Here is a 23,983-nt window from a genome sequence, read left to right on the forward strand (position 1 = left end):
CATGATCTCAAGCTACTTATCTCCTCCTCATCGGTGAAGAAGCCAGGTAAACCAGTCTAGCAGAGATAATCCTTTATATCTTGTGAGATCTAACCACCCTCTGCTGAATAAGACACACAAACGCATTTTATAATCAGGAATACAGTAATCATGGTAAGCCACGATGAAAACTCACAACAAAACCAGAGACTTCTGTTCATCCCTCTATATTTGGTGTACTTCACGAGCCGCAACGCACACCCAGTTATAACACAAGCAGCTTCCAGGTGAGTGACTCAGGCCAATTATATGGGATCTGTGCATAAGAAGCATGTCTGGCCTTGGAAACTGCTTTCCCACTGTAAATAAACAACACTAACTTAAGTCACATTATTAGCTTGAAGAGATCTTACAAAAAGACAGAAAGAGGTGCTAGTTAACTTCTGGGCCATTCCACTGTTCATTCATTTGTTACACAAAGTCAATCATTATTAGAATAATGTTAAACCGAAGATTTTTGGTGGCGATGATACACATTTTACATTTTTATGGTCCTGATGCCAAACAGTCTAAAGGAAGAGACTAATTAATGATGTTTTCTCTAATGAAAGTTTCCCATGTTAAAACCATAGTGTAATAAAACACAGTGAAAGTGTAGGTAAGCACTGTCAGGCCCAGAGAGGCATGATAAAGAATAATATCAAACTATGGTAAATGCATAGTATAACAATGGGAAAGGCATGGGAAAACACCATATATACTGTACAATTTACCTTGAGAGTTGGAATGTGAATGTGTCAGAATTTTATGGTACTTTTATGGGCAAAACATTAGCTCCCTGCATATCTATAGGGGTTCAGGAGTCTGGAACCTGGCAGTGAATGGGGTAAGGAAACTGTACAATCAAACTGTTGCTGAATCATAAAGCAGTCAACTTTAAAATAAAGTGATACTGGTATAAACACATGGGGTTTAACACACGTCATTACCTTTCACTCTACACTGTACTGTGTTCATGTTCCCATCCATTTGATGTGCATTTGATAGATATGGTTGGTTAATCATTAAAGCCAGTGCAAACACAAACTGTTCAGTTAAGTTTATTTACTTGCATTCTTTCACTCAAAATGCTGGAAAAACCATTGTGCTTTCAGCATGCAAGCCACATTCAAATGTTAAGGAAAACCAGCATGTACAACTGTAAATATTTCTAGTTTTGTAAATTACAGGGAGCTTGTGACCTGGATTAATACAACAAGTCGTTTAGAAGAAGGCTGGCACTTAGTTTAATCTCAATCAGACAACAGCTATCACTTCTCACCCAATTTCCAGTAAGCGCTCAAATTACCCAGTGCCCTCGACTGAACTGTGTTCCCGGGAGGCCTGTGTGCTTGTTTGGAACAATTGCTAAAGGGATGCTATAGGATAGAACGCTAAGGGAATGTTAATAGGATTCAAGGCAGCACCTTGCCAAAAAATACAATTAGAAAAAAAGAAATACTTGCACAGGCTATCCATCTGAATAACGCAACACAATTAAGAAACGTGACCATGTCCATTTATTTTAATGGTGAAGTGGTCCCTTGTTGGCTTATAAAGTATTATAAATTACGTCCTGCTCAGCAAATTAAAGTGTGCGATTCACAAACATCTCAGCATTTGCGCTTGTGCTTGAAACGCGCTTTAAAATTGATAATATTACCTGGCTAGGATAATTCCGACATGGAACAAAATGGGCCACATGTCCAAGTTCTGATGCATTCTCACAAATTGGGGCATGAGCTACACACTTCCCTTGCATGTACACAACACCTACCCAGGAACCCTTCTCTCCATTTTCTACAGTGTGACCTCAACACCCCATATGCCATGGATGAGTTTGCAGACCTGGTTGTCTAGTTTTATATGCAACTACTAACCACTATCACAGATCGCACATGAGATAATGAAGCATTAAGGCACGAGCTGACACGATAGAACCGGAACACTCTAGTAAACCTACCCCTGGGTCTGACAGTTTATTAATGTTAGATATTAAATGTTGTAGAATTAGGACAGGTAAGTGGTGGAGGAATTTGAACCAAAGGTGATGTGTCTGTTGAAAGGCATTGTGGAATTAACTCATGGATGAGAGAACGTAGCTAACCAATCAGAAAGTCATAATTCTTATTTTAACAATTAAAGGGAAATACAGAAGACACCCATTCAAACTAGGAGTTTCTTACCCTCTAACTTAAAGGGATCTACAGTTTCAAAAAATGTGCGATATATTATCACTATTCAAAAACAAAAACAGAAAAAAGCACAAACTTGAAGATGAGATTTATAACCACATACTGCTGCTTGTAGTAACAGAAGCATGTATAGGTACCTTAAATCAAACTTTGTGAATATCAACTGTAAAAGATCCTCGCACTCTCACGGTTCGTTGCCCCTATAAGAAGTAGACACAGGAAACCAGGAATGGATTTCAATGGCGCTTGCACGCACTTTTAATAAACACAAATCAAATAAACAAAACACAAAACAAAACCGAAATCTGTTTTGGAGCTCTGAGTATACACCAACAGGTCCCTGACTAACACGCAGGACGGCTAAGCCGTTTACCTGTCACAAACAAAAACACCGTACCTCACTCTTGACTGCTCGGAAACAGAGCACACCTTCTGCTTCCAACCTCTCAGCAGCCCTGAACAGACTGGCTGCATTCTTTAAATACCCTGCACCTGGCTCTAATTTACAATTAACACCAGGTGCAGGGGATTACTAAACAATAAAACAATTAAACAAAAACCCAGTGTGCATTTTCACATGTTTTCTGCAGGGAAAGGATTTTAACCCCCTCCCTGCCATCTTACACAACAAACTCGACTGTCAACAAAACCACTGACGGCTTAGCTATGGAAAAAGGCAGCAAAAATACACCAAGGTATTATATTTCAGTGTGAAACTGAATTTGAAATAAATAAATAAAAAGTATATTGCACCAATTATAAGTACATAAGAAAGAACACAAGAACATTTACGAACGAGGAGGCCTTTCGGCACATCTATGCTGTTCTGGTCCCTAGGAGCTGACCGATCTCAAAACATCGATCTGTGAACATAAAACATAGTAATATTTACAAACAAGTTTACTGAATTTAAATTTCCTGATTGTTCCAGTGTATTATCTTCACAAAGACTTCCCTTTGTGGTGTGTTGATATGCCTCTCTCACAATATACATTAGTGTAGCCGCATGACCTTTCACATGAAACTGATAGACAACTCCAGCACTCAATTAGACTATATTAGATTAGCACTCCCTTAGGAGACATGAAAATCCCATCTTGTCTTATTATGAGAGACAGAATCAATTAACCCGGTCAATACAATCATATTGTCATAACTGCATCCTTTTACATAACAATGACATATGATATGAAAGTCATTCAGCAGTGCTTCAGCACACTGGCTTGCAGAGATTTGAGAAGCTTCTTTCTTTTTATATTGGGGCTCTCTGATATTTACATTGAAACCAGAGTAGAAGTAATAACACGCTAGCAATGCGTGGGTGAGGATAGCGTTAAAACACGGTTCGTTTTCTACATTATTGTTAGGTTTACAAACTTTAACCAAAAAAAAATACAGTAGCTAACCGACATAAAAATAAGTACTTGCATACAAATTACACGTTGTTTGGAGAACAAAGTTATTTTTAACTGAACGGTTTCTCAATTTTTGGGGTTTTGGGGACTCCTTTGTAAAAATCTTAAGAAATGAAAAAAAGAAGGACAAACTATACTTCAGTGAAATAAGTTTTATGTACCTCTACGTATTACAATGCCTGTCTCTAACCACAGCAGAAAAGTAATAAATATGTATGCTCTTTTACAGAAGAGGTTTCTAGAATTTCTGGGGTCCCCCTGAGCAACCTGGACAGACCCCAGTTTGAGAACCACTGGCAAAGAAGTACGATTGGACCAGGAACAAAATAATTAAGTGATGGGGGACCCCTTATTTTATAAATTACTTTCCAGAGAAACAGCCTTGAATGCAGACAGATTGAGAGACACAACTGAGCCTAAACTGAACAAACATAAAGAAGCTGCTTTCTTGACGTTTAATTGCCAAACCCGGCACACTATAACTGTAACCGACAGCTTTGCGCCGATCCGGCTCACATAACCAAATCCTTGATTAGTAGGATGTATACGGTAACACTGTCAATGAGTTTAATCCTGGATCATCCATGGGTCATTATTAATAATATATCACACTAACAAACAAACATGAACAGTCTAAAAAAGATCCTGTTTACAGAAGTACAAACTTGTTCTTGAAACACAGGCATTAAAAAGCTGCTGTGCATTCTAGCAGCGTAGCGCAGTGATCCTGTTAGTCTGATGTTAAAATCTCACTCTCAACAGGATTATATCATTTTTTTCCTTTAGTGTTGGAATCCAGTTGTTTCTGTATTATTGGATTAGGTAGACGTGCTCGTGTGCAGCGCTGTAATGTGATGCTCTCAACCACTGGCTGTGTTTCTTCATAAAACAATGCATTTATTTTTGGCAATAGCCTGCAAAACACACATGGTGTGGCTCTATAAACCGTCCTTTCTGAAATCTGGTCCCAGCAGTTGCTTGTAGGGGACAATGGCAAGGACAGGGTTACAGGGATGTGTAAACACGGTGGCTGCAGTTCCATTTCAGTTGATTTGTCAGGGTGTATTGAAGCTGGCAGAACTGGGTTAGAGCACTCTGTGTCCTGTATCAAACAACTACCTGCTCCCATAGGGCTTGTTCTGCTAAAAGCTACACTGAATTACATCACAGACATATATACGTGTTGAAGAAGGTTATATTCCTTGTGGTTTATAGTGCTAGCTCTTGAAAAGACAAGTCAGAAGCCCGTCGTGTTTTTTTTTTTATTGAAGATAAATTCACTAATTCATTATCGGAAAATAATTTTTAAAAAAGTGGACAGTTTGTCATTTTGTCTTTAAACTGAATAAGACCCCTCCCTTTTGCTGATTTGCTGAGCTATACTTCAGGAACTTTATATAAATGCAGTTATAATTTACTAACTACAGTTATGGGGTACACAAGGCTAGGAGTTGCAATGATGAACACATATAATCAAAATCGATTAACACAAATTTTAAGCCTTAAATGTACACTGCAGCTAGAAGAGGTACTGAGCCTTTGCACCAGCAATGCACTAGTAAAAAGGGCAGCACACTTTGATCTTTAACCCTCTTCAATCACTCCTGAAAGCAATAAGCAGAGTGCTGTTTGGGATCTTTAACACATATTTGGTGTAAGATGAACATTAAGCAAAAATGCTCCAGGGGGCGCTTGACAAACAAGATGGTGAAGTGGCCAGCTGATCATCAAACTGGAGGCTTCAAATAAGATGAAAGTTAAATAAGTACAAATAATTCATGCTTCTAAGCCGAGTCACCCGTATGGGCAAACTTATTGTGACAGGATAGCGCTGTGGCCATTGATGTTTCTCAGCAGGAATTAGGGACAGCTATGGCATGGTGGCCTGGGAACTCAATATGATGTACATGCAATTATACAGGATAGAGGGTAGGAAGGGGTTTCCAACCTAGAATTGAGTGCATTTCAGTAAACTACCCATGCATTCGATCATTTAACAGCTTACTAGCAGCGTTTCATTTGAACCTAAACAAGGGCACACGTTTTTCTGCTGTCACAGACCTTAACAAACCTAACTACAAGAGAACTCATTTAGCAGATGGATCTGGAGTAAAGATTAATTTGCCTTTAAAGGGTAACCAAAGCCTTTTTTTTTTTTTTTTTTTTTTTTTAAAAAAGCCTTTCTTTCATTAGTACAATAACTTTCTTTCATGCAACCCATTACCTAGTCACGCTGATGCTAAATCAATGGGATCCTTTAGACCCGACTAGACAAAGTTTGAGGTCCATTAGCTACTAGGAACCAGACGAGCACTGATGGGCCAAGCAGCTTCCTTACATTTCTTCTGTAAATCATTTTGTTTTCAGACTTGTTTTTTTTAGTTTTACAGTTAATTAGATAAAGCCCTGACATTCACCCCCCACACTGTAAACCCAGCCCTACCCGATTCTTAAAAAAAAAAAAAATGATTTAGTGATACTGAACTCACAAAAAACAGACACAAAAAACAAAGGCTGTCCCAAAATTTCAACAGCAGCTTTCCAACAATGCAGTTAACCGGGTTTTCAAACTTGGTAACTGAAGAAAGGCATAATAATAAAAAAAAAAAAAAAACACAATTGAATAAAAGCAGAATGCTTGGGGTGGGGGTTGTAATGTACAAAAGCAACGTGCTGTTAAAAGCTGTGCACACAGGCGAGACAATGGCACCCTACACACTATACTGAAAGTATAATGAATAACTTATCAGGTTTCTTGTATTCTTTTATGTGAGGTAGACTCAGCTTCTGCTGACAAAAGTAAATAGAGGTTTTGTACAGTTACTTGGCAAGTTCAGAGTGCCCTACCTTGAAAATCATGCCCCCCCCCCCCCCCCCCCCACCCCACTAAACCAGCATCAGTCTTCTACAATTTGAAAACTTGCTCAGCTTGTTGTCCTTCAGAATATGTCCTCCACTGTGTAGGACAATCCAACAGCACAGTGTTATTTCAGGATACAATCAAATAACTAATTCGGTTCATTCTTGTTTGGTTGAAAGTGCATTTTCATGTGCTGTGCTGAATTAGGCTTGCCCTTGATCACTGTACGTAAGCATTTCTAGCAGTTATGATTCTGTATATTAACTCGAAGGTTAAAATGTGCATGGTCATTCGATGTTACTCACACTGTGACTAAACGTGCAGAAAAAGAAAAAAGAAAAAACTGGGATCAAAACAATTTTTGCATGTGATCATGACTGATGGGTCCACAAATCTTATCACAAGTTTCACTTCTACAGTTCAGCATGTGTTAGTAACGATAACCCAATATGAATTACACTTTCCTTACAGCCACAGTTGAGTCTCATAGTTAATTCAGACAGAGCATGCAGCATTCCTTTTGGCATAAATCACTATAGATTCAGATACAATTAGACTCAGTGTTGTAGAAACAAATACAGTACAGCACTGTAGTAACATTATCTATGAGTACAAAATACAAGAATGCCCCTGGAACACTTTGGAGAAAACAGGCTTCACTGTGCTATCTTATACTGCAGTGAACTTTCATATATAAGACCACAGTAGCTGTAGATGTGCTGGAGCCTGGCTGTGTTGAACTACAGCACCTGGCACAACCCTTATTGTTTTGATCAGTCTGATTTATTTTATTTTAAGCTGCCTCAATGTTATACATTCACTTCCAAACAGGCTACAATATAAAACTACAGGAATAAGCAATCAAAGGGCTATTCTATAGTGGTTTTGTACATGTCACACTCATTTTTCTATACTGTACACCTGGACCACTTATCCAATTGTCATGAAACTTGGTTTTAACATTATTTAGCAAATGCTATTGAGAATATCAGATTATGGAGATATAGACAGGCATCCGTCCATCTGTATGTCACACTTACATTTTTACATATATCCGGAGAATTGTAGCAGCAAATCAGAATGCAGGATTATAGAACTGTACTATTTTACACACACACAGATCATAGAACAGCATATAGATCAGAATGCAAGATTATAGAACTGAACTATTTGGAAAATGATGTATGGTTTGAAATCGGCTGGTATCAAAGTGTTTTTGAGTGGGGAAGGGAGGGATTTGGGGATCTCAAGCCAGTAATCATTGAAAGAGCTTTAGGTGTTAAGAGACTGAGTCAGGGGTCTGTGCACGAGTAATAGGAGGAGGAGGAGGAGTCAGAAGTTAATTACCCACAGCAATCTGAAACGACTATTGATTTTCATATGCTTCTGACCCGGTAAACAAAGGAGAGTGAAGGGAATTACAAAGCAACGTTGTGCAGCAGTATATCCCATAAACCTTTAACGATTAACATGTCTAGATTAATCTCCGATTTAACTATGTGGAGGCGCTTACAGTACATCAAACATTTTTCTTTGGTCTAGTGTTCATTACCCCACAATGAAGTCCACTACTAATCCAGTGATCTTCAAACTCTCTTGTCAGTATAAAAATTACATAGAGTGCAAGTGAATCCTAAAAATATCATCACATCTACTTAATGGTAAAGACAAATGATAAAATGTTTTCATAAATGTTTTAGAAAATCTATAGTTTTATGAGGATCTTGTTTTGAATAAAAAAGAAAACAGACTTGTGGGTGACTTATCCTCCGCTACAACTGTAAAATCAAAATTAGAGTGATCACTACTATAAATTAAAAGCTAACGAGCTCAAGAGTTTGGATTTGACAACAAGTTCAAGATAAATGGAAATAATGTGTAATATAAACATTATCTACAGGCAGTTGGACAGACAGAAAGCCTCCACATCTCCTGATAGTTTTGGCACATTCAGTACCTCTGAAGAAGGACCTAAGCAAGTTTAATCACAACTGGACAGGCGGTTGTCTAGACAGGCGTAAAAATGACAGGCAGTCGGACAGCAAACCTCTATACAGTTTGATATGGTCAATAGCTCTAAAGACGGTGCTCAGCAAGATTTGTCACACGCAAGCAATGTGACATTGGTAGAGTTTTAAGAGGTGAACTCTTGAATGCTCTGCAACACCATTTTCACTTTCCAGTATTATTCAGGGGGAAAAAGCAAGCAGCTCTCATTCATAGCAGCACACCAGGACTCACTAGGGGCTGTGCATACTTGTATATGCACTGACATTACAAGGTGGTTAACAATAATCCCTTCACTATAATCACACACACACACACTGCATTTTACCACAGAAGAGGATAATGTCTCAAGTGCTGTATTGTTTTTATTGAATTATTCCAGAGTCAAGAAAAGAATACAGCTTGCAGTAGGAGGTAGGCAATAGCATTTCTGCTTTTAATATTATTTTTCATTTCATTTGCAAAAGTAATATTTTTGCTACTTTAAAATTGCTGAATTTTTCACAGGTAAGTATTGAGTACCAAATACGGAAAAGTCATAAAATATCACACTTGTGAGATTTCACTAATGTATCTGAAAAGTGTGACTTGTTTGGGATAGCTGCAAGGTGGTCAGGGAATGATTCAGATCTTTGTAATAATGGGAAACTCATTTGAACATGTACCTCAAATAAATACCAGTAGCTACTTTCAGGGTAATGTGAAATATAAGAGTACTTTCACACCTAGCTCACTTGAAAGTGATTCGAATCGTGGTTCACTTGCAAACAACCTAATTGTTTTCAAGTTTGCATCGGGTTCATTTCACGCCAGAAAAATTCAAGCGAACTTGAGTTCCTTTGGAAGTGCGTTCAAATTAGTTTGTTTGATTCACTTGCAGCTTTGTCCAGACCACAGTTCTACTGGCATTGCACTTTCCCAAATGCACTCAGATCTCTTGCTGATTACCAGAGTGGAAGTTCTCTCTGGAAAAACTTTTCCATCACGTCCAACACGGAAGGTTCTTTAAATAACGTGGTTGTGTTGCTCACCGTGTTATTGATGATGATGATGATAATAATAATAGCAGCTTGTTGTAAATGTGACAGTGTGGCGAGATAGATGCATCAGGAGCTGGTTTTCTAAAATCAGACGGATCAGCGCAAATGCAACAGTGCCTAATGTCAGTACAGACAGTACTGCTTTGTCTTGGCACAATTATTCCCTGCGAGTGTATATGGCACAATTCTGACACAGTATTACCATCATTTCATTGAATAGCGTTGGTTTGCTCCAGTCAAACGAACTAGGTGTGAAATTGCCCCAAGTTTACACTTGCACCATGAAACCAGTGTGTAAAACTCAATTCCATCTCCTTCCACTATCAAACTGGGGCTGCAGCCAGTTCAATCTGCAGTCTGCAATCTATAATCTGATCTGCAACCAGACATTACACAAGAAAGTCAGAGATTACCTGTTTTTTATTTTAATAGGTAAATTTACCAACCTTCAATACAGTGACAGTATAATTTCTTCAAAATATCTTGTTTTCTGCAGCTCAACATTTAATTCCCACCATCAGTGAAAGTGGAGCGATTCTGTTTTGGCAGCCTGCAATTCCTAACTAGAGCTGACACGGTCCCAACTGAAACAGTTTTGATCTCGATTGACTGTGCTGATGGAAATGAAGGCGTACATGTACATGTTTACAAGCAGTTGGGAATGTGGCCAGGTGCAATATTAAGTTTACAAAACTGCACTTCATGCAGAAGGCAAAAGCACTACATACATTAGCTACAGGAATACAGATGACATATAAAAGAAGAATTCTTCAATGATCTTTTAATGGAATTTATGAAGCGTCTCTCATCTTGCACTGAACTACCTCGCTCATTAACATTCACTATGGATACATGTTGTGTCACCAATCATCAGCATACACAAGAACTCAAGACAGAAGACTTCTCTAACAATAGAAAAGCCATCAAGTCAGGGAGATCAAGGCCCAGCCCAGCATATCAGCAAAACAGGCATGAAGTCACTTGACATGAAGAGAACAATCTTTTAGAAGAGGATGAACAGGGCTGCACAGGGAGACATTTGAGAACAGCAGGGTTTTTTGCATGTGTGCTGATGCACCAGGGAGGCCACAAATAGGCTGATCCCTGGAGCCAGCATTACACTTCAGCCATCAACAGCAGGCCAATAGGAAATCCATGTTACCTGGCAGAGGAAAAGTGCTGGGCTCATATATTACAGTGAAGCTACGTCTTGGTTGGTCTCCACCACTACGGTCTCATTTTATCCTGGTGAAAGCCAAGTCCAATATCAGCATTAAGCTACTCTTATGTAATATTCAAATCTGTAACAATAAACGGGGTACCAGTAATAAAGTAAGAATAACAGGTAGGACTGGAGTGAGTTTAACACATGCTACAACCTCTGGAGGATTAGATAAAGCATGCTAATCAGAATGCATTCAGATAACACACTTTGCTGTTCAAGTGGTGCTGAAGCAAGCTGAATGGAACTGATGCCAGAACACCCAAGGCCTGCTTCAGGATACAGCAGTAGTTTAGATAAACTTCGACAGCAGCCTCAAGCAAGCCCTTGGTTGCCAAAGCCACGGGAACATTTCAATCAAACAAAACGACTCCAGCGTGTCGTTTTTGTTTATCATTTGAAACAGATTTAAAACAAATGCAGCAAAAGGCTGATTTTTGTTTTTTATTCCCTGCCGAGTTTCAGCCTTATTTACTGCTGGGCAAACACTGCAGTGTGGATACTGACATATACAGTTCATGTCATAATGTTACAAAGACAGTGATTCGGTCCATCTAATTCACAGAAGAAATACTTTAGACGACTATCAGTGGACAAGTACTGCGTTCTACATGAATGGAACATGTGGCACTGCTACTTGCATTAACTGTATGTATATACAGACATTTTATTTCAACACTGATTTCCCCTCCACAAGTGAATGCAATACTAATGAAAGAGATGCGAGAGAATGGACTGGCTACAGGTGCAACGACAGTTTCCCTTCACTGCTTTGTGCACCTTAATCTCGACATGAACACCAATCCACTTTACTTCAGGAATTATTTATTGATACAAAGTAACACCATGAACCCAATCAAATGTAGTTAACGTAGGACACATTCGGTGTGAAACGTAGGACACATTTGGTGTGAAACCATTGTTCTGTGTTAAAAACATAACAGCCGGCATAAATGTGTGTTGTATTTGAGTCCCAGTTCCACACATGCAATGTCATGCTTCACATCCTAGAGCTACAATATATTAACATTGCCTTTGTCGTGTCACCATCACACGGGTCCACAGTGTCTCTCCAACCTGCTGACCCGCTATGTCCCTGCACGCCAGCTGAGGTCCTCTGACTCTGGCTTGCTTCTCATACCCCAGCAAAAGGGCACCACACTCGGGGAGCGCTCTTTTAGCTTCATGGCCCCAACTCTCTGGAACAATCTCCCAGCTTTAGTGCGTGTCGGTCCCACAGTTGCTCATTTCAAATCAAGTCTCAAGAGCCTGATATCTGTTACTAGCTGTTGTCTAAATTGCTATTTCAGGTTTTTCCCTCCATCTTATTCAGATGATTCTGCTTGACACATGCATCCACAATGTTTAGAATTCATATCCTAGCCTTTTATTTAAATGTATTATGCTTATATTTAATATTTTTGCATTGTGTGTTTAATCATTGTATTTAATGTACTATTCCGTGTATTTTATGAATTATGTATTGTTCCTCACTATCTTGTAAAGTGTTTTGTGATGGTAGTCCACTATGAAAGGCGCTATATAAAATAAATATTGATTGATTGATTGTGACCTAGCCTACAGGAGGCGCAGCTAAAAGACACTATATAATAATGATCAGCGTTGGGTAAGTCGCACTGTTTTCACTGGTCAAAGCTTCATTTCATTCTCTGCTTTTAGATTTGCCATCAGAAAATGAATTTTCACTTCCAAGTCAGCTGTGAAGATGATATCAGTTTAGCTTGCTTGGACCAGGAGCCTTCACATCAGCAGGAAGTTCAGTTTGACAGATTGCACAAACACCTTCCAAGCATTTAAGCCTTTACACATGGAACTGGTCCTCTATTATTTGTTATTAATGTAACACGCTACACTAACAAGTTACTTGCAATCAGATTACTTGTTTGAGTAAGGTGTTATATTAAAATACGTTTTAAAAAATGAAATAGCAAAAAGCAATCCAATTACTTTCCAATTCTAATTACTTTTCATTAACAGAGATTACTTCACTGGAAATTGTGCAACACCTGCAGTTGGCAGAAGCAGATGTGTGCAAACAATTTTTTCTGCAGTATCTGATTTATTGGCATTAAATAGTAAGATACTGCCAAGCAAAACTTACTTTGTAAAATTTAGGAACAGTACAAATTCAAAATGCCTTACAATACCTTTTTATTACAGCTAGAGGGGAGGCAGAAAACAAAGGGGCAGCTGCACCTGTTCCTAGGTTTAACTTTAAAAAGGTATTTACCAAACCTTTTTAAAACACAGCAAATTGAGTTCAAGACCTAAAGTGACACTGCTGTTCTAAGTTTGGGTGCTGCTAAATTATTTCTGATGGTTTAAAGTCACACTTAGTACATACAGTAGCATGCAAAAACATTAATGGTCAATTTATATAAAGTAATCATACAGTAACTATTCACGACAAACAATAATGAACATTAAAGCACTGTATTTGACCAGCTGTATTGCTGTCGTAAAAAGTAACCGTTTCTATAGTAGAGGTTTAAAATGCACCCAATGTTCTCCTTCGAGTTCAGTTCACCATGAAATCTGGCAGACATTCAATTCAGAGGGACCTTTACCGGTCCTGACCTCCCTCCCTCAGACACACACTTATTTTAAAGCATGGCCTTTGTTTGCCTTCTAGTTGAATGGAGAAAATTGAGCAGAATAGTCAAACCTTAAAACACTAAGAAATTTTTACTTAAGCACAACTACAAAAACTGAACAGAAATTCAAAATCAGCTCTTATTTGATACCTTGACATCTAGCGTCCCTGAAACACAAACCATACACCTACTCCCCTACAAATCCACCACTAAACCCTGTGTGCATATGCATACACTTGAGTCAAAACTAAAGTGGGCGGGCCCACGTTATACAGTCCCTTTGGAACATCGGTTGAGGGACACAGACACTTACTAACCCTACTGGCCAGGGCAGCAAAAAAAAAAAAAAAAAAAAAAAAAAAAAAACAAAAGAAAAAGGAAAGCACTCTCCACCCACACATACCTGGTTTGCTCTCCTCATTGTCTGACTTCATGTCCCAGTTGAGGCTAGCAGAGAGGTGTTTTGTGAGTGGTTGTTTTCTTTTATTTAATTTTTATCCAGGGTTAATGTATAAGAACGCTTCTGTGAAGACTACACTCTCTGCATTTGCTCCTCCCTGTAGTTGCTCTCTCTCTCTCTCCAGGAAATGCTTCTCCCTCTCTCTCTCTCTCTCCTCTACCTGTTTGAGGGTCACTCCCACAGGTTAGTAATGCTAACACCTCCCCCTTAAAGGACTGGGTGGAGTTTGAGCTCAGCAACAGACCTACACACACACACACACAAAGAACTAAGATTACAACGAGTACACTATGGATTATGTCAGAGAACATAAAAGGGCTTTCCCTCTAGGACTGGTTACCAGCCTTAGCAGCTACGAAAACATTTACTGTATGTGAGTCACCCACCTGCCTGCCTGCATTGTTAACCAAATAGTAATATCATTGTTTTTATATAGCGCCTTTCATAGGGGGCCACTATCACAAAGCGCTTTACAAAGATAGGCTGTGAACTGTGCATTATATGCAGTCACTTACAATAGGACACTGATTTAACATCTCATCTGCAGGATGGAGCACAAGGAGGTGAGATCTGAACTGGTGACTTTCTGGTCACAAGCCCTGGACTTTAACCAATGGACCACACTGCCTCCAAAGACACATCTCTGAACCTAAAATATTATGCTTTGTAACAGATTGTTATTTATTTTATTTTTATGTACTCCATATATATATATGAGAGAGTAAAGCACTAAATATCACTAAGTTTATAAATAAACCAACTAAATAAATTAAATGACAAATGTTTCAATGTTATTTTAAAAGACTTCTAGTCGAAACACTTGTCTTTTAATTTAGGTTTCTTTTAGTATGTCTCAAACCAACCGCAAATAAATAAATTTGTTCACAGACTCCAAACAGTGCCCCAGTTGTTTTCCTTTCAAAAAATTTGACGGAAAGATGCTGATAAATCTACCACTAGATCATATCACATCATACATGTCCCTACAATTCAGGCATTCGTAGCCCAGAGCTGTTGCACTCACAATTGCACTGTATATTTGCGGGTCACATGGTTCATTGCTAATGTTTTTATGCTCATTTTCAAGCAGCCTGTCCTGTTCACCTTGTTCAGTGCTGACAAAGGCTTTGTAAGTACAGTAGAAGTAGAACAATACACTATGCAGGCTTTTGGCTGCATTCCACAGGTATTTGTTGGTCTAGTCTGCAAATCCAGTTTTACAGTGCAGCTTCCCTTTCTATTTCTGCAAACTAGCTTCTTAAATTTTACAATTAAATCCACATTTTTAACCTCTTTGTTTTGTGCAATTTCTTAGTATCCCGTTTTTTATTTAATGGTTTCATTGTTGGCTTTGGGACCCTTGTGATGAAAGCATGCAATGACCAAATATTCTGCACTCAAGTGGGCACCTTATTAGGAATCTCATCTTCTATCTGGTCTTTCTGCCTGCAGGTGCGGGATTGTGACCCTCTCCTCCAGCAGTACACCCCAATGACATAGGCAGTAGAACAGGCAGGGAATCAAAAGGACACAGCCTAGTTTGCATATGCAAATAGATATAAATAGGTTCAATGCAAACAGTTGGGTTGGGGTGACCTAATGCAATTCCCAGGGAGTGTATGAGATCAAATGAGAATTCAAGGTTGTTTAAGCCAAATTTTAAATAAGTTATATATGATGACCATGTCACGCAAGAACCATTTGTTGATAAACATCCTGTTTCACAATCATGGAAGACAAATTGTATAACCCCTAGTTAAAAGGTGTATTATAACCTAAAATGACCCAGAACAAAAGGGAGCGATACACATTAATGTATTTAGTGTTTGGAGTATTTGTTGAATGATCTATGAAATCTAGTGCAACCAAATGACGACGGCCATATTAAGCAAATGGTTATTAAATTTTATTGAGCATTTTAAAGATACCCTGCAGTGTAATTTACTATAAAGTATATATTAAAAGAAACAACTAATTTGCTAGCCTTCTTGAGGTAGCAGGATTGACTACCACTGGATTACTACAACACACTGGTTGAGTTGTGAGTTTCTTAAACACGAAGCCATTCTGTTTGACAAGCTGCCAGGAACGGGGAGACATCATCCACAGATAACTGCAGGCTCTGAGGCTCTACAAGATGCATCGTACAACTCTTAGATATTGTGCAAGGCTATTTGGGGCATAAAAATGCATTCTTTAAAGTGCAATTCAGTTTTCAGTTCCATGACTACATTGTGAATGCAAATCAAGCAATAAGCAGCAGATGCATTTCATAACCTGTGTAGATAAACAGCAACATGGACGCAATTAGGAGGCGCTGAGTCACTCTGCTGCTCGTCAGTTTATTAGTATGTGAGAAAAACAAAACTAAATGGGCTAGTGAGGTGGAAATACTGCAAGCTCAGAACGTTGGTGAGATTGTATCATTTGTGTTTGTGTCTTTGTGTGCTTGCTCATTATGACATTGTGAACAGAGTTTTTTTTTTTTTTTAACCTAGCACAGTACCAGATATAAAGCTTTGCAATGAACATACACACTTGCTCTAACATGTGTTTATAAAAACTGCACATTTGAGACTGAATAAATGAATAAATGGGCATGGTGGATAAATGTTATCAAACTATTATGTTAGCTACAATTACTTTAACTGAAATCCAAGCAATAAGGTAATATAAATCAATCTCAGTATTGGAGCAGCACAGAACCATTTACTCTTTAAGGCAGTTGTATAAAATAATTAAGTTAATATACAAATATTCACAAAGTCGTATCTACCATAAATATTAAAAATAATAATAATTTAAAAAGACATGTATAGCCAAGTTATACAGATACCAGGCTAGCTCCTAACTCCTTTCATCCCCATGGAAGGCCGGGTTCAAATTCGGCTTAGGCCATAAATGAAATTAGGTTAGGGGTTTTGGCTTAGCCCAGTTTGACTATACGAACAGAGCCAGTGCCAATGTAAAAAGCAATATGCAGTCCAAGAAAAAGAGAGAGTACGAGAGTTTAACCAATAATCGATCATTGAAAATGTGACTATCGTCCAACTTTATATCACAGGCCACACGGCAGTTGAAATGTTCTGGGCGCAATTGGATTGAAATCTAAAGCACACTCTGGTTTTGAATCTGTACTGGTTTCCAGAGGCTGACTTGCTTTACTGAAAACAACTCCCTGAAATAGTGACAGGAAACAGGATGGTTTACTTCTTCCACCTGTGCAATAACAGCTCTGATACAACAAAGGTAAACAGCAGTGGCCTGGTAATTACCCTCTGTCTAGTGCTGCCCTGGTGTGAAATCAACTAAAGGCAGCCCAATGTGTTTTAGCCCCCGTGTTAAATTCTCAGCATGCCTCGTTTCAAGTCACTGGTGAGAAATAATGCTCTTCAAGCTAACTTTCAGTTGTTTTGGCTTTGCTTTTACAGAGGGAAAAACTAAGATACTCAAGCAGACAAATGTTTTGTCTGTGTTGTCCACCAACACAGGTTCCTGTACCAGTTGATGTCATATCTGAATGGTATACTCTCTATACCTGGCATAATGCTGTCAATGCCTTGCTATAGGGTAATCTGATGTATGAATATATGCAAATCATTTTAAGCTGCACACAATGACTGGAGGTGGCACATGTATTGCTCATTAACTCAACTTGTTACTAAATATGTTCCCTAAAGATATAAAGCAACAAATGGATAAAAACAATATGTTAAGTGGTGGCACCACCAATGATATCCGTTTTGAAAACTTACTGTATCTACTGAAAAGGACCCATGAATGGCTCGCTTGTTAAATGTGCAGGGTGAGTCATACAGTCATGCAAGCGCAGGCTCGTATCCTGGTTATGCACAGGCATCATCACATTGGCTCTGGCAGTAAGTTAGGGAGGCATAATCAGCATGGACTGTTTCCATGCATCGCGCTACAGTGGACTGGCCAGGTGCCCGGTAAGCTGAAGCGGTCACCTGCAGGGCTGGCTTTGTACCTCTTATGTAACTTTGGTATTGCATGTGCATTTGCTGGTGAGCAGTCACTTCTTCTACCGCAATGCAACACTATGCAAAGACAACAGAGATTGTGCCTTTTTGGCTCCCAGCATTTAGTTTCAGGAGAACTGAATAATAAGCTGACCTCTGTCCAAACTAACACAGAGGTGTCAGCCTGATGAAATCCCTCTGCAGCCTCCTTTCATTATCAATGCAGTGCGTGATACTCACATACACAAAGCAGTGGTTCTCCAGAGCAGGGTATGAGCATTAACACAAAGGCTGAACAATCTCATTAGAGGGCTATCTGTTTTACTGCTCAGGCTGTTTACACAAGGGCTTAAAGGGCACATCAGGACCTTTTTGTTTTACTGTGTTACATGTTCCCATACGTTGCTACAACTGTTTATGTAAGGTGTGTGCATTGTTTTAATTTATGTGTTTATTTTTACATTTTGACCACTTTTTTTAAACTCTTAAAGTGCATTCCCTGCCTCAAGATGGCTTCCCATGTACCTGCATGGACCTCTCAGAACTACATTTCCCATCATCCTCCTGCTCACATATGTAACTGAGATGGATATACCAGTGAGATGCAGATGCTCATAAAGAAAGTAACTCACTGAATTCAACTGCTTAATTTTGTTTGAAACATTGCACTTGGTATATAAACATTATATACACATGAAGATAGTCGTCCTTATTCACAGAATAACTACAGTACTCCACGACCGTTCATAGTGTGTGAAAGAGTCTGAGATCTCATTAACACATTCATTCTGGTTCCCAGCTCTCCCATCCTCTATACAGATCTATGTTTTACTTTGAACCCTTTCCTGACTGCTCATTCACCTCTAGCCCAAACCAATCCTGAAAAAGGCAATGGAACAATATTTTATTTATACCTCAATCATAAATTCTGTGGCACAAGAACAAACTGTTTATTTATTTATTTATTTGAAACTTTCGCTCTCTAGAATATAACCCGTGAGATGAATTCTGGTGACAGCACACATTTTCACAGAAAGGTCATGTTGAATGGGACGAGGCAGAGTCAACACTCAAAGCACCTCAAAGAACCCACAATCATTTTAAATGACTGAAAACACCATAAAGCAGCAAGGGTAATATATATATATATATAAAAAAAAAAAGTTTATGCCTCTGAGAAATTTTATAAGCGACGTGTCTCAGAAAATCATTCCACCGTTCCACCTCATCCGTGCCATGAAACTGATAAAACCGAGGATTTAAAGCAGTGACCTGCATAGTTCCACACAAACTCAAATAAGATTTCCTATTGTATTCAACACTGGAAAGTTGGCTTGCTCCAACCACTCATACTTGTCAATGTTTTGTTCTATCTAGAATACAACTGGCTGTGAGTTTATGCCACTGGCTAATGGAACTGGCTCACAAAATGAATTTAACAAAACTAGTTCCTATGCTGTCATCTGTACTACTTCAAAAATGCACAATAAATATGGCAGACATGTTTTCTTGCCCAAAATGTAACCAATTTGAGTAGATTTCTAATGTGCTGCATTTATGTTAATTTGTTGCATTTGAATTTGGAATCGGTGCTGTCTGTTTAACTAATCACCAGACTGTCACTAGAAACAAGATGCATTCTATACACATTGAGACAGACATACAGACGGATGGATCAATGTGTTTCTCCACATGCCCCCAGGATTCTAATGCTTTAATAGTGTGTGAAAAAGAATATTCTACATTTCATCACAACTGGATAAGAGAATGTAAAACTCTCTAAGTGTGTACAGGGGATTTACAACCCCAGAAAGGAAAGTCAAGTTGCGAAACAATAATGAACACGTGTGTAATAGGCTTGTTTCAGGTTTGGTGGGGTTCTTACACCTTTAAGAATTACTTAAGTCAACATGATTCAATAGAAGTCACCCAGCGCTGCATACTTTCTTCCGCCCTCTTTAATAAAGAGAAAGGCCAATTAAACATTCAGCTCATTTGCACTGCCAATCACCCAGCAACACTCCGCTAATCTTTTTCAGCAGCTAGTCAAGAAAGGTTAGCAGCAAAGTAGTCTTTAAAAGGATGCTTGAGGCAAACGAAAAAGACATTAAGAGCAGGACTGTCAGATACAAGTTACTGCACAAGCATCGACAAAGAGAACACCTTGAGAAAATCATTTCTTTGCAGTATATTTGCTGGTGAAATTGCTTGATCGTCTTCCCTTCCAGGTTCTCCCTTTTTATTTCTTTGTATTAGTGCTGCACTGTTGAGATGTACTTGTGCTAGCCCTGTGGGCACAAAGTGAATAAACTAAACTAAAAGCCTTATTCCGTGTGCCCATTAATGTTCGTACAATATAGACACGAATAGCAACATCAGGGGTCTGTATGTTCCATCACGTCTGGATGAAACACTGTGGTGGTCATTCCTGGTTTTACAATGCGTTTAACATTGAACTTGTTACCTATACACTCACTGTGTGGCTGAAAATGCTATGCAATAGGGGTCTTATTGCCATCCTGGAAATCCACAGCATTTGTGACCTGCACCACAGTCAACGCAAAGGTCTGAAATGGCAAACATCATGTGTGTTTGTTTCCATCATTAGCATAACTTAGCAAATTTAATACAACTTAGCAATGAACCCGATTCTTCTCAATTATTTTGTATGGAACTGTTTAGACACACACTGCTACACAAGTAAACTCTGTCCCACCCAGGAGGCTGTGCATTACAGAGTCCAGATACATAGAGCACAGGAACAAAATCTCATGCCCAGGACAGCACAGCACACAGGTAATCTTTCCCTCTGAATTCGAGCCAAGGAGTCCCTGAATATCGGGCTATTGATTGTGAAAGGACAAGCCTGTTTCTTTGATAATGAACACAAAACCCTGGCTGTTCAAGCACCTCTCTCCCACCTGCAACAAAGGCACTGACACACATTATCTCCTATTGGGTGGCTGCTATGAAACATCCCACAGCTCTTTATTAATGCAATGTTAAAAACTACGTAGTTTTGTTTCCATTTGAGGGGCCTCATTCAAAAAATATCCCTCTGTCTGAACACAATGCCTTCATTTAGCACCAATCTGCACAATCTATCATGTGCTCCTAGCCTCCTACACAATATACATTTCATATTGCATAGCTGTAATACACTGTATATAAACTTTCACATACTGTGCACTTATTGCAGGACGGTGTGCTTCCCTTGGTTTACATTTCTTTTATTATGTATGGTGTTTTCAATCATTTCAGTGGTTCTGTTGCTTCTAAAGAGTTTGAATAATTTTCTTTTCAGCTCTACCGGACTTCGAGCTGCTTTGAGTACGGGAACTGAACTGCCTTCCTCAGCCTATTCAGCATGACCTTTCGACTCTGGCGGCCCAACCTGCAGTGCATTTACACAGACAGAGAGCAGGTGGGGCCACACTGGCATACGACGTGAATGGAATGAAGAAAGCGAAACAAAATGAAACAGAATCCACAACCACTCAGAACATTTGAAAATGAAAATACTAAGGGAAAAGTAAAACAGAAACTGAAATGACCCGTGAAGGTGTATACTCTCCATGCTGAGCAAGCTGAGCGAGGTTTTGTGATGAGGACCAGCAGATGAGACCACCAAACTAACTTTACCTGTGGGATAATAAAGAAAATAAGAAAATTCAAGGAATAACTACGCCCTGTATTTGCCGTATATGGAAAGGACCCCCGTTCAGCTCTTTACACCAGAACACAGCCTCTCGTCCCGCTGCTACAGCTACAAGGGCACACTGCCACCTAGCAGGCCTGGAGTGAATTACAACATAATTGTACTTGTAATTGAACTTGGCACACCTGTGCAATTCTAGTTAATTGTAATTGCACCATATAATGAATCAATTACAGTTCAATTACACATCTTTCCAGGCTATTAATCATTCGCAATTCCATGTGGTGTTTTACATTGAGCAATCATTATTGTCAGATTTGCAACTACTTTCAGTGACTCCATTTGCTTTATTGTATGTTTCTGCATTTGTACCTGTGATTTCTGCTCGGTTACTTACAATACATTGAGTAAGCACGTTAAAGTTGTTTGTTACTTTTTAGTATAATTATTACTGCAGCATAATTAAAACTGTAATTGAACACAATATCATTGTAATTGTAATTTCAACAACCAATGTAATTGAAACTGTAATTATTAGTGACCCCAGGTCAATACTGTCTCCCTCTCAATCTCACAGCCTCACAGTAACAATCACCACCATCTTGTATCACTGCTTCTTCATCACTCATGCCTCTGGCTGCTGGAATACATTACTATAAGATGCTCAACTTTTGTTTCAAGCCAGCAGACTTCTGCTCTTTAGCTTCTTCAGCTAATATGACAATGTGCTAAAGTGGTTGACTATTGAGGCTGCAAACAGTATAACACGTTGCTGCCGCTTGCATGAGCCCTGTTGTACGAACCCTGTTTATAATTACACGTCATGTTTAATTATCTTCCCTGAAGACCCCAGGAGGGGAGAGAAGCGGGGCTACACGCTCTGCCGCTGAGCCAAGCGTTGCTACTTTAATACATAATGAGTGTGTCAAACAGCGCTGCATGAGACGGGAAGGCAAAGACAGCAGAACCGTGTCTCAAAGCCAAGTTCAGTTTCTAATTATTTTTATTCAAACAATTAATTAAAAAAAAAAAACAAAAAAAGTTTATTAGTGTAAAGGGCAGCAACTGCTGAGGAAATTGATTAACCGTTTTAAAGAAGGTAGGTCCAATAGACAAAAAGACACAAAAAATAGCAGCTTGCTACTGCCTGTTCTGCACAGTAACTAATAAACGTACCTTCTATCAAGGCTGCACACTGCTAATTTGAGGGCTTAATGTTTTGGCTCATGCCTTTATATATTGGATTAATGTTGTATTACACTAATAAAGTACAGGATAGCTGCTTACAGACTGCTAAGTATGATATTTATCTGATAAGTGATGTTGTAAGTATAGTACCCAAAATCCTGCAATCAGCGATCTTATTTATACCGTGAGTATTTTGTGCGTGTAAATTAATTTAATTTGTAAGCTGTTATGTAACCTAGCAACTGCCAATGGTTCTCATTGATGGGCAGCTATTGGGGAAGGAGGAATAAGAGCTAAGGGATTTCAGTAATGCAAAGAAAGGCTAAACAGCGGTAAAAACAAAACAAAACAAAAAAAAAAACATAAGCTACTGTTTAATGACATGGTTCTGTTCTCTTTCATTAGAAAGGGTTTTTAGCTACAAGTTATCAACATGAGTGTTATAACATTCAGATACTAATACTAAGAACCTGGCAATACAATACTAGTTTTCATTTTTAGTACTACTGTGTTTGATGCTCTGGTTGACCATGCAAACAGTGTTTGTTTGTTGTTACCTTTGTCGAGCGATGAATCCGGGGTACTAAAGTCCATCAGGCTGGTTATGTCAGTTTTTAAGCAAATGTCAGTCACTGCCTTTTGCCTTTGGTGGATAGAAGGATCTGTTGTGCAAAAAAGAGAACAAGAATAATTTTAACCTTCAGCAAGAAGATCTATCAAACAGATCAATAATCTTGCATACCTTATATTATGCTTCTATAACCACATGTCAAAGTGTCAGAATCCTAATTGATAATTAGCCCGCTGAGATCCCACATGCTGTATTCAGATCTCACGTGTCAAACAGTTAGGTGGTGCCGAGATATAAACATCTACAACACTGCTTTAATGCAATGGGGATGAAACGTGTTAGGACACTCCAAATGACAAGATATGAAGCGATTCAATCTGGGGCTGTAACAAGGTTCTTTTCGTCTGTCTGTACGTATGAATGTCACATTTTCATTGTTTCACATATCTAGGTTAGAAAGGGACTTTGAAAATCATTTGCATCGTTTTGCTTGTGCCCGGTTTACTGACATTTAATTAAATTCTCCAAGTAGCATCAGTAAAAAAAAAAGTTTTATTATACACAGTGGGAGATGAATATCCCAGTGACAGGGATGTCGTAGAGGTGCCTGTGTGTAAAAATGCACACACGCACACATATTGAGTGCATCAGAATCTGGGTATTTACAATATTGAAGTTCCTGTCCTTATGTCAGATCTTCATGCTGCTGTTGGCTTTAATTTTGGAATTACAGTACATGGTGCAGGTTACTGAA

At 38.8% G+C, this 23,983-nt stretch overlaps 1 protein-coding gene across 7 annotated transcripts in view; it reads right to left on the reverse strand.

Moving 5' to 3' along the window:
* The window catches only part of LOC121328580 (kazrin-like), a 295,129-nt gene that overhangs the window by 72,969 nt on the left and 198,177 nt on the right, over positions 1-23,983 (reverse strand). For 6 of the 7 annotated variants that reach the window (XM_041273346.1, XM_041273347.1, XM_041273348.1 and 3 more), the window contains one exon: positions 23,216-23,320. In XM_041273346.1, coding sequence (XP_041129280.1) covers positions 23,216-23,320 — 105 coding nt within the window. Of the gene's footprint in view, positions 1-13,775; positions 13,965-23,215; positions 23,321-23,983 lie in introns of those variants that run through there. The other variant, XM_041273351.1, reaches the window with a different exon arrangement.

The sequence above is a fragment of the Polyodon spathula genome, chromosome 16, assembly GCF_017654505.1.
Source record: "Polyodon spathula isolate WHYD16114869_AA chromosome 16, ASM1765450v1, whole genome shotgun sequence".
Classification (NCBI taxonomy): Eukaryota; Metazoa; Chordata; class Actinopteri; order Acipenseriformes; family Polyodontidae; genus Polyodon; species Polyodon spathula.